Here is a 12694-nt window from a genome sequence, read left to right as displayed (position 1 = left end):
ACTGAACAGAGGTCTTGCAACTTGACCCAAGACAAAGTTCCACTTAAACAAAGCGTCATGTGTCATGTCCCATAAGTCTGGACTCTGCGGTCGTTGGTGGCCTCCAGCGAGGGTCTGTTGCTCTTTGCCTTATAATTGGGTGATGCTAGCAGCACACTCACTTGTGTGCCCATGTCACACAGGAAGCGTCATCTTAAAAAGGTGTCCATAATGAACAATAGACGCCCCTTGCAGCTGGAACCTACAGACCTCCGATGTCTCGATGTACTGCCACTGCTGAAGCTGCATGGTGGTCGGCACTACTTGGCATTCGTGCCGAAGCATGTAGACCAGGTAACATTATAGACCAGGCCTTGTCTGGTTTGGAGCCACAGCTGTGAGTCTGCTGACAGGGCATATTGAGACAGGGAAAGGAAGAGGTTCAGTGTACCTCTGCCTCACTGAGTGGAAGAAGTGGAAGGTGGGGTAGTGGGGTAGGGGAAGTAGGATGGCTGGAAGTTGATAGCTGAAGCCAGGTAGGTAGGTAGGAAAGGTAAAGGGCTGGAGAGGAAAGAATCTGATAAGGGAGGAAAATGGACCATAGGAGAAAGGGAAGGAGGAGGGGAACTGGGGGAGGCTATATGCAATTGAGAAGAGGTAAGAGGCCAGAGTGGGGAATAGAAGAAGAGGAAGGAAGAAGGAAAATTCTTTTTAGCAGGAGAAATCGATATTCATGTCATAAGGTTAGATGCTACCCAGATGGAATATAAGGTGTTGCTCCTCCACGGTGAGGGTTGCCTCATCGTGGCACAAATAGTCTGGCATTTTGGAATGAGAATTAAAATGTTTGACTATTGGGAAGTTCCACTTTTGTCTGATGAAAGGGAGGTGTTTGATGAAGTGACCCCAATTCATGATGGATCTCACCAGTGTAGAGGATGCTTCACTGTGAGCACTGGACACAATGGACTGGCCCAGCAGATTCGCAGGTGAGGTGTTGCCTCACCTGGAAGCACTGTTTGTGGCCCTGAATAGGTGTGAGGGAGGAGGTGCATGCAGGTTTAGCACTTTTGCCACTTTCAGGGAGATCAGTGGGGCAGGGCGAATGGACAAAGAAATATTGGTCAATAATGTTTTCAAAGCCTTACTTATTAAAAATAAGTTAAATATTAGTTGTTGCTAAATATGAACGATTCAGAATGGATTTGATCGCTGGAATGTTGTCTGATTTTTTTTTGCTGCCTTCAAAATGCAGATGAAGTGGAGATGGTCTTGGAATGAAGAATAAAATTTTCATGTACCGTAGATTTCGCACTACAGAGCGCACCTGATTAAAAGCCGCTGGCTCTAATTTTAGAAAGAAAATCAATTTTGTACTTGTACAAGCCGCACCGGATTTTAGGCCGCAGGTGTCCCACGTTGTAATATGAGATATTTACACAGAAAGATATTACACGTGAGGATTTTTTAACTTTTAATTAAATCCATATGGTAACATAAACAAATACATATTGCAAATGCTTTTTTTCGAACCGTGCCTCTAACACGGCTACTTTTAAATATACATACGTATCGGTAACACACAAATTACGTTGCGTATACTTTTTTACTGAACAGTGCACGAACAACATTCCAATATCACAAATTACGTTGCGTATACTTTTTTACTGAACAGTGCACGAACAACATTCCAATATCTCCTAACGACTGGTAAAAAAATATCTACTGCAGCCTACCAGGAAAAGTTATTGATCGCCTTTAACTTAAAAGCAGCGTTTTCGCTCGGGTCTAATGCGCTCGGCTAATGTGCTCGGGTCTAATGCGCTCGGCTAATGTGCTCGCCCCCACCTTCCCGTTTATCGCAAACCGGTATTTCCCACAAGACGCGGCGAAACCGGATGTGATGTCATAGTATCCCGGGATGTACAGAAAACAAATATACTTAACACTTTTAACTTTAACTAGAAAATACTAACAAATGAATTACTAAGCGAAAATATTATAAACTAAATAACTGCCATAAAGGCAGCACAATGCTTTTCTTCGAGTGTTTTCCATGTTGATGAGGGTGAGTACAAATGACTGATTTACAATAATTTAATTGTGAAAGTGCGCTTGATTTATCGTACAATTTCATTGGACCTCTGTGAACTACTCATCAATTTTATTGGTCTACTGTTACGAGGCAAAATGTTTTTGGCGGCATGAAAAAAAATCATGCATTAGCCGCACCGTAGTAAAGGCCGCAGTGTTCAAAGCGTGGGAAAAAAGTAGCGGCTTATAATCCGACATCTACGGTATTAGTTTTCCACCATGTTTGCCAAATACAGTCTAAAGACAAAAATCCTTGGAAGCATTGAGTTGTTCGTATTTTCCTTTTGTTATTTTTCCTGTACCTATGTATCTCTTTGCCATTGTGATTTTGTTTTGAAGGTGATAGCTAGACTTATTTAAGGACTCTGTTATATTGTTATTAAATGCTTGTTATTTATTGTTAATTATTTATATCTACATTTGCACAGTTTACAGATTCTGTTTACAGTTACTAGTCTATAGATTTGCTAAGAATGCCCACCGAAAAAGAACCTCAGGGTTGTATGTGATGGTGTGTATGTGCTCTGATAATAAACTTTGGATTTTCTTTTGGCAAGATCTCAGAAAAATTTTATTAAACCAAATTAATGCAAGATTTCTACTGCTAAAATGTTGAATTTGATTCATTGTAACCAGGGTGATTGAGATAAATATGTAGCTTAAATTAGCGGTAGTGAATTTTGTTAGTGGTTTATCTATCACTATTAAATATCCTTTTCCACTGACAAAATTGATCAGAGTTGTGCACATTGACAATGATGAAATGCAGAAAGTTATGTTGCGACATCAAGTTGGTAAACTGTTACTGAATACAACTCTGGTAAACTGCCAAAGATCTTATCCAACCTGACTTAAAAATAATTTTGCATTTTAGTAACTTCTTAACAATTTTAATCAAACAGATGAAAACTGAAAACGCATTGCCAACTCTTCTGAATGAGAAGAGACAATTTGCTATTCTGTGCATTTACTCTCACCAACTACCGCCAAGCCAGACTCTCCTCGTATCCTTTAACTTTCATTAGCAGCCGTTATCATTTCCTCTCAAAAGTCACACTCTTGTCATTCTAGTTGCCGTTGTTGTTCACTGTTTTAAAATGTCCGATGAATTAGCTTTTATTTCCTTCAAGGACATGAGTGATTTGCCCGCTATTCTGTGAACATTGCCCCATGTACCTGTCATGCTCTGGCTCTGTTCTTCACACCACCACCATTGAATGCTCTTCCTTCATTAATCACTGTGTTGTCACCTTGAGTTTCCTGCCTTTCCTTTCCTGCTATCAGAAATGTTGCCGAAACATTGCCGCGCTTTCTGGTCCTTCTAAATCCATTTTGTATCTTTTCCTCTCTTGTGGTTAAGGGACTAAAAATAAGAAGGACAAAAGTTACGCTTAGATTTGTCTAGAATTGATATTGACTGAAAGGGTGATTATGTGCTCTTAAGTCCCATTGATGAGAGAATAATAAAATTGTCCAAGCATTGGGCATGAGCAGCAGGAGACTTCCTTCATATATGAATTGTCACATTTAAAGCTTGCAATTATGTACCATCAAGGATTTAACACCTTTAGGATGTAGGAGAAAAGAAATGAAGCTGTTTATATTGTTTTGTTAATTATATCTAAAGTGAATTGTTGGAGCCTTACTGTTAGCTTTCAAAAGAAAATTGTGATAGATCAGTACAATTTGATGCTGTGTTGTAGTAAAGGTGGCAGAAATATTATATGTTTTTTTAATTCTGTTTTACTCTTTGCCTCCAGGGTTCTTTCCAGGTAGCTCTCAAGGTTGTGATGCATTTCTTCGCCACAAAATGACTCTCATATCACCCTCCATATTGAAGAAGTACAGCATTCCTTTTGACCGGGTAGGTCTTTGCTGTTAGTCTGCTTCTAATACATCCAGTCACATGTTCTTATTTTCTTTACACATGTTATCCAGAATCAAAGGTAATAGGTTTACATATCAACTTTCTGTGGAAGGTAAGAACTGCAGCTAATAGAACTAGAGCAAGGAATTATTTTCTTGTGTGATTAAGTAAATGTGTGACTTTCAACTTTGTAGCTCAAAATGAGATAATTGTTTTCCAAATGGTGAAATGTTAGAAGCAAGAGACTTGGGGAACTTTGTATATCATTGAAATGTGAAAGATAGGTGCAGAAAGTAATAAAAATAAAGTTAATGGAATGATAATATCTGGAAAATTGAGTTGTGTACAGAACTGGTTGCACGGGGATGACATAATCTGGATCACTGTGATCAGTTCTATACGCCTCATCTTAAGAAAGGAATGACTGCATATATTTCTCAATCTTTGAGGGCATTGTTGCTGTGGCTTTCTTGGAATATTGGATGGTGTGCAGTTTGGAATTGATTCTTTAGTCAAATTTTGACAAGAGATTCTGTAAAGTAGGGTTGTTGTCTATGGAGCTTACAAGGTCCTGCAATAATTGATCAAACTTTTCAAGGTATTAAGGGGAACTTACAGGATAGAAAAAGAAATTATATCTGCTGATTCTAGAAACCAATAATGGGGAGCATAGCCTAGACATTACAGCCTGGTACAGTGGTGAAGATGGAAAACATGTCGATGTGCAAACTATAGTAGGAATTTGGAACACTTGGCTTGATGGTTGATGTAGGTGAATTGTTAATTGTACATCTCTAATTGGAAAGAGTGGTTTTAGGAAGCAATACAGATAGGTGCAAGGATGAGATAGATGGCAAAGACAAATAAGGCATGAATCTTAATGCAGTTTGAGAGACCAAATTGCCTGTGTTCATATATTATTAAAGAAATCCTGGAGCAGTGGAAGTTAATAACGATTAATATCCAACTCTGGATTGAGAATGAAACAAACTTTAAGAAGATTCATGTTGATTGCAGGAAGTGCTTGCTACAGTCAGAATCAGCTTTAATATCACTGGCATATGTCTTGAAATTTGTTCTTTTCCAGCAGCAGTATGGTGCAATACATAATAAAAACAAGCTATAAATTATAATAAGAAATATATACACTGGTTAATTGGGATATGTCAGGATCAGTATATTTTGGCCCAAATAAGCAGCTGGCCCAATCAGCCGAAGTTTCATGGAAATAGTTAAAGAGGTATAAAGGAGACAAACTACCATTTAATTAAGCCACAAATTATGTATTTAAGGGAAATTGAGAACAAATTAGAGTGCTACTAATTTTACCATAGATAAAACTGTGTATTAGTTTGTAATAGTTACCGATGGAGGAATTCATCAAGTGTACACTACTCTGTTCTTTTCATTGACTGCAAATGAACAAAATCAGTCCAGACACAGTCGTGGTTTCTCGTGCCCCACAAACGACCAGGAGACGCAGAAGATTCTTCAAGAAGTATTAAACTTTAATTTGTAAATCAAAGCTGAGACAATTCATTGAGCTAGTCGCTGACTGCCCACTGATCCTTGGACATAGCATTTTTTATAGCAATCTCCTGGTTTAGTTGCATTAGCATATCAGTCTATAGTTGCATATCACAAGTACATCCGCCGCTATTGTTTCTACCTATTGACTTAATCATGTTCTAATCTATATCTCTTAGCTACCTCTCATTAACACACCATTGTCTTCTACATTCAATTGGGTACATGCATAGCAAATAGCAAACTCAGACACATGATCTACATCTCTTAGCTTCCTCTTATTAACACACCATTGTCTTCTACATTCTTAAGATTTAATTCTCTAGCAAATAGCAAGTTCAAAGCTAACTACATAGTTTTGGTTGCACAGCAAACAATTTCACCTTTTATACTCCAATATCCCCCCTTTGAGAAAGAAGACTAAGAGTCTGCGCACAAAAGCCCCAATAAACTCAAGCACTTATTCCCAAATCTCGGGTTAAACTATAATTTTCTGCGCCAAGACCTCAAAGTATTCTCTCCCTGTTACCCTGGGCCACTGAGCCAAAAACCTGTCCCTCTGTACCTGAGACAGGGAAAAAGACTCAGAAGCCCTTACAATCTACTCCCACACTGTCGTTTTGCTCTTGTTCATCCTACAGGTGTTGTAGGCTGTAACGATACATTTTCGGTGTTTCTTTCTCCACTAAGCTTGCTTCAGTAATTGCCACGAGCATCGGAAATTGTTTGGTTGCAGCACGCACTACAAGAGACTTGAGACAAGGAAGAGAACAGCACAGCACAAGCGCACAGCTCAACAATACAATACTGACAGTTATTGCCATTTTAGTCAGCCATGCTCCCCATCCTCCGAGTCTACTTTCTAACCAGTCAAATAACTGATGTCCGAACCCTGCATTCTGTGCGCATACCTCGCACTGTGACAAGACAAAGTCCACTGAAGCCTGTAAATAAGGTGACCAAAAACCATCCTTCTTTATTTTCTTTATCACTTCTCCCCCCCTTGCACAATGGTCCATCCCATGCGCTTCTGAAATCAGAACCGTCAGTAGAGGGGTGGGCACTACCAGCAAACCGTCTTCCATGCTCCACAAGCCTTCCGGGTTCTGCTTGGCCCCCCTTCATCTCCACATTGTCTGTTCTGCCAAAGTTGCCTTACCTTGTATTTCAATTAGGTCCTCTACCACGGGTTCTGGAGTTAGGCTTACCTGGGGGGCAATGACAGCTGATGTACATCCAGACGCCTTTCTGGCTGCCTCATCCGCAGTTTGATTTCCCTTTGTTATTATTACATCATTTCCCTTTTTATGTGCCTGGCATTTTATTATAGCCAATGCTTTAGGTTTATTTATGGCTTTTATTAAGTCTAGAATTTGCTGACAATGTTGTATAGGATCTCCACTACTTTTTTTAAAAACCTCTCTGCTTCCACACTGCCCCGAACAAATGGCATACTCCATGAGCATATGCCGAATCAGTATAGATGTCTACTTTCTCACCTTCCATCATTTCACATGCAGCTGTCAGGGCTTTGATTTCCGCTAATTGGGCGGAACACGGTTGGGGACAGGACTCCATCCTAATAATCTTATAGCTCGACTGATCCTGCTGCACTACTGAGAACCCTGCATGATTTCCATCATAATCCCTATAACAAGAGCCATCTACGAACAGAACCTTTTTATCTGCATCCTCTAGTGGTTCTGACCGTAAATCTGCTCTCAATTTGGCAAATGTCATCGTCTTCCCTACACAATCATGGGGTTCTCCTTCATAGCCCAAAGGGACAAAATCGGCTATATTACTGGCAGTGCATCTCTGTATAGTTATGTCAGGAAATGTCACTAGCATCTGATACGCTGCTATCCTGGCTGGCGTCAACACAAATTTCCCTCTTTCCAGCAATTCTGCTACTTTGTGGTGTGTGTACAGAGTCACAGATAGCCCAGGGTTACAGATGATACCTTTTCATATGCATAGTACAGCCCGCCAATCCCTGATAACAGGGTGGATACCCCCGAGCCACCTCATCTAGTCTCGTACTGCAGTATGCTATCGGCTGCTTTGCTTTTCCTGTGCCTGTCTCTTGTGTTAGAACCGTTGTGACATAACCCTCCTGTCGGATACATACAAATGAAAAACCTTCTCATAGTCAGGCAAAGCTAATGCTGGTGCTGACTGCAATTCCTGCTTAATAGTATTGAAAGCTATCTCCGCCTCTCCATTCCACTGTAAGCCGTTCTTCAAATTTGTATGTCCTGCTTCTTTCATCATCTTTCTCAAAGGTGCCACAATCTCAGCATATTCTCCTATCCAATCTGAGGTGTACCCTGCCATTCCCTAAAATGTCATCATCTGCCCTACAGTCTGGGTTTACCTCAATCTGATCTGGTGCTATTGTCTTCACTCCCTTGGATATTACCCTGCCTAAGTATTCCACTTGCTGCGTGCAAAATTGCAGTTTCTTTTTGGATACTTTATGTCCTCTGTGCACCAGCTTCTCTGTTAACAGAGTTATAGTGTTCACTGTCCCACTGTTCCTTACTGTGGGAGCGAATCAACAGGTCATCCACATACTGTAACAATGTACTTTCCAATGGTATGCCCTCTAGGTCTGCCTTCAACACCTGATTAAAAACGTGTGGTGAATGTTTAAATCCTTGCGGCATTCTGGTATAGGTATACTGAGCACCTCTATAAGTAAATGCAAACAGATACTGACACTGGTCGGCTAGAGGAATGCTGAAGAAAGCCGAACACAAATCAATCACTGAAAAGTAACTTGCTTCTGGTGGAACATTAGTCAAAAGCGTGTGTGGGTTGGGGACTACCGCTGGCCAGTCCTCTACCACATCATTTACCGCTCGCAAATCATGCACCAATCTCCACTTAGATTTATCTGCTTTTAAGACCGGCAGCAACGGGGTATTGCATGGACTGTTTGTTCTTTTAAGCACTCCTATTTCAAGCAACCCCTGCACTGTCGATGCTATTCCCTCTTCTGTTTCTTGTCTTAGAGGGGTATTGTGGTCTCCTGGGTGGAATTGCTCCCCTTTTCAGCCTTATTTCCACCGGACTAGCTGTTTTTATTTTCCCTACGTCCGTGTCATGCTGTGACCACAGAATAGATGGCAACTCATCTAACCTTCTATCTTTCTGCTGGCCTCTTTCCTTTCCCAGCAATGGCATGTGTGGTTGGGGAGTTATTTCGACCTCTCTCACTGTCCCTACCATATCTACACTTACCATTATTTTAATGCAATTGTTGTCTTCTGATATCCACACCTCTGGCGTGATTTTCCTCCACACTGTTACGGTTTCAGCACTCTTAACTAAGGGTCCTAAGTCTTTAGACTGATATCCCTTGTTTACCAACGACGTTACGTGGGGCGCAGCCTCCGGTATCCTGTACCATTTTTCTAAAAAGGTGTTCCACTTAACTTGTAAAGCTGCCTCTTGCTTTCCAATTATCACAGCCTTCCCCCCCCCCCCCTTCCAGGTGCTGTTGGGTGCATGCCTCCAGGTGCCATCTCTCCTCTAACTCCCTGTTCTGAGTCTCGTCAAAAATCACTGTACAATGTAGCTCAGATTTGGGCATTACAGCCCTGGGTAATGTAGCTTGCATACCCTTTTTCCATTTTTCCCAGGTTTCCTGAATCTGATCTGCGATGTCTCCTATCCAAAACACATTAGCCTTTTTGTCTTCTCGCACTATCACTTGAGCCCCTGCTCTTTCCACACTCAGCCCATTTCTGGTGCATTCTAATTTTAATTCCAGTTTCAATAAGGCATCTCTGCCTAACAAATTAATCGGAGTTCCTTTAAATACTAGCACCGGCAAAACAATTCCTTTATTTCCCATTCTCAACTGCACTGGAGCCGTGCACTGTGTCAACTGTGTTTTCCCCGAGAACCCTACCGTCTTAATAAACTTTCCTGACATGGGAAGGTGAAGGGCATACTGTGGCTGTACACAAGTGTACGTGGCTCCAGTATCTATCATCATTGGTGTCAGTTGCCCTTCTAACATAACCTGAACAATGGGTTCCTCGTCTGCCTCCCTTGTTATCATTGGGTAATGTCCCTTCCCACTCGAGTTCTCGGGGCACCCCTAATACCTCGCATAGGAGTTCACAGGTCCGCTTGGGCCTTTGGGGGCTGGTCCTTGGCTAAACTTTAGTTCCTTTCTTATCGGTTCCTGCTGGTGTGACAGGCCATGGTGTAAATGGACAATCTCTTCTCGTGACCTGGCTGATTACATCCCCAGCACAATCTCTCTACCTCTCTTTCCCCCCGTTTCCTCACTGGTCCCCTCTGCCCATAGCTCCTCTGTCCCCCTCCTTGGGACTTCCAGTCCTGTCTGGGCTGTTTGAATTTAGTCTGTTCCTGATAGGGCATTTGTGGGAATGCTCCTCCAAAGACGATTATTGGCATGGGGTTTTCTGGCCCTTGTCTTACAGTATGATCGGTTCCTCCATATAGCGGTGCTTCATCCAGTTCGATGGCTGTACTCGGACCGGTGGTTGCTGGCAGCATCTTTTTGCTTTTCTTTTTTTCCTTCTTTTTGAGTTCTTCGAGCTGCATTTGTATTAACTTTCTTTGCACCTCTTCCTGCTGCTCAGCCAACCTTTGTTTGTCTTTCCGGTATTTCTCAACTGCATGGACTACGTGGTCTCTAAATTCTTGTGGGGTCATTGACGTCAGCCCAACCACTTCCTCCAGTTTGGATTTTACTTGCGGAGGCATTGCATCCAAAATGCTATGTCGGAACAGTGTGGTGATAAATAAGCTATTTTCCACCTCTTGCTCAGTCTCCAGTCTCCACCTTTTCAACTGGTTTTCTACATAGGCTGCTGGGTTTTCAGTGTCTTCCAGTAGATCACCCTTTAAGGCTTTGGGGTCCACTTTGGGTGGATAAAGCTTCCTGGGGGCCTGCCATACCCTCTTCCTCACTCTGTCAAACCCGTCTCCATCAGTTCTCGGGTCGTTCGAGTTTACTATGCCAGCCATTTCCATTAGTTCATTAAATTTGGAGGTTCCCATCAACCTTATCAATAGTGCCTTCAAATCTCCCATAGCCAATAATCGTCCCGCCGTTTCTTCTTCAAAGGCTCTAATCCATTTCCTTGCTCTTTCATGTAGATTTGGCAGAGTGTTTTTCAGACCTTCTAGGTCCTGGGATCTCCAAGGGTCCTGATCCTTTAACTAACAACGGCATCATTCTTCCTCCTTCTTCCCACCTGCCCTGGCTCTCCTCCTCGCCTGACTCCCCATCTGTCTCAGGGTATGTCTTTACTGCCTCCCACACAAATGTCTCCATGGTCCTCTTCTTCCCTCGGTCTCCCTGTGGAGTCCTTCCTTTCTGTCTTGATTCAATACTTGGTTGGCCCTGGAGTATTTTTCGCATCTCCTCTGGCAATCCCCTCTCAGTAACTTATCTAGCTCTCTCTCTACTTCCGCAAGTCGCTCCCCAACCGCCTCCTTCTGCTCTTCTAGGCTTCTGCCTCCTACCTCTTCCCCACAAATTCTCGCATCCTCTCTCTCTCCACTTAACTCTTGCTCCTCCAATGAGTCACCTTCTCTTCCTTCTTGTCCGTGTCTGTACACCTGTGACAGGGACTCCTCATGATCCTTACTCGTGCTTGATTCCCTTCTCTCATGTTTCTCCAAGACTCTCATCTCCTATCTTTTTTCCACTTCTTCTTGAATGCCTCATCTCTTCCTGCCCTGATGAGCCACTTTCTTTTCTAGTCTGTTTATTTCTATAGTATAACCGATACTCCTCATACTCCTTTTCCTCTCTCAAGTATTTCATCTGTTCAATCTCTTCTTCCATTTCTGTCTTTGCCTGTTCCACCTTTATCCTTTCTGCCTGTATCTCCTTCCATATCGCCGCTTTTTCCTTCTCGTATTGTCTTTTTTCCTTCTCATTATCCCAAGCTTGTACTTCTCCCTGCATGTTTACTGTTCCCGTCAGCAGGGGGCACTGCTTAGAGGTTCCTTCCTCATGATAGGGAGGGGGCTTTTGTTTCTTTCGCATCCGGGTACGGAGCTGAAGCCAGCTTCACACTGTACCTTCCTGTCTCTCTAACAGGCTGTTTCTCCAGCACCTTAGTGTCTTCCTCGCTTGTAATCAATATTCTACCTGTCCTCCTCAGCCTTTCTCCCTCCGTTCTGAAGAGTTTTAGCACTTCCATTTCTCGTTCTCTTTTTTGCCATCTTTTCTTAGATTTATCTTTTGGTTTGTAATTTTTAATCAGTCCCTCCATTTCTTCGCACAAACTTACATCAAACGTTCCTTCTCTTGGCCACTTTGTGACCAGGTTTTTGGTTATTTTTTCCCATTTTTCTGAAGTTTTTGTGATCTCATATTTATTTATTGGGAATTTTTTGCTCAGAATCTCTACTGCCATTCCTTTACCTGTCATGTTATTCTCTCTTTTTAAGGTATTTCAGAGATTCACAGTTCGTTTACTGAATAATATTATTTACTCTAATTCTATGCCTAGTCTATTGTCTATCTACCAGCGCTTTAAACTATATATTGGACTGTCCTTGTTTCCTATTCTGTTCTGCCTGTACAGACCTCCACTCAGAGCGCGGTATCCACAGAACTTTCTCTTTGCACCTCCTCTATTCAGACCCTTATCTCTTAAGGCGGTATCCATGAGGATTTTCTCTACTTTCCCTTTCCCTGCCCATCAGACCTTCGTTTTATACGAAGCGGTATCCACAGAGATTTACCAACGCTACGTGGAATTTTTCTTAACTTCTTATTAACTTATTTGTACTTACCCTCACTGCAGTGTTCTTGATTAATCCTCTGAGCATCCTGTTAAGCCCCAATTCTGCCAGATTCTTTGGACCGGAGAGACCCTTCGGCAGTGGTTCCACACTTCTGAGACTCCAAGACCTCCCCAAAACCAACAGAATTCTTAGTCCAAATTGTCGCAAAAAGCGCTTACCTTTTGTTTGGGTGTACCCTTAATTCTGTTAGCCTTGTGGGGGTCCCTAGAGGACTGGGAAGCGTCCCCAATCTGCCGTTTCCTTTCCGCGGGTCTCTTTCCGGTCCTGCCGCGGTCGCCAATTTTGTCGTGGTTTCTCGTGCCCCACAAACGACCAGGAGACGCAGAAAATTCTTCAAGAAGTATTAAATTTTAATTTGCAAATCAAAGCTGAGAAGTCATTGAGCTACTCGCTGACTGCCCACCGATCCTTGGACATAGC

At 42.3% G+C, this 12694-nt stretch overlaps 1 protein-coding gene across 3 annotated transcripts in view; it reads left to right on the top strand.

Moving 5' to 3' along the window:
- Positions 1-12694, top strand: part of kdm4b (lysine (K)-specific demethylase 4B) — a 535771-nt gene that overhangs the window by 183911 nt on the left and 339166 nt on the right. For all 3 annotated transcript variants that reach the window (XM_073068769.1, XM_073068770.1, XM_073068771.1), the window contains one exon: positions 3834-3937. In XM_073068769.1, the coding sequence (XP_072924870.1) occupies positions 3834-3937 (104 nt within the window). The remainder of the gene's footprint in view (positions 1-3833; positions 3938-12694) is intronic.

Source organism: Hemitrygon akajei, chromosome 16, assembly GCF_048418815.1.
Source record: "Hemitrygon akajei chromosome 16, sHemAka1.3, whole genome shotgun sequence".
Lineage (NCBI taxonomy): Eukaryota > Metazoa > Chordata > Chondrichthyes > Myliobatiformes > Dasyatidae > Hemitrygon > Hemitrygon akajei.
This window is presented reverse-complemented; position numbering and strand designations above follow the sequence as displayed.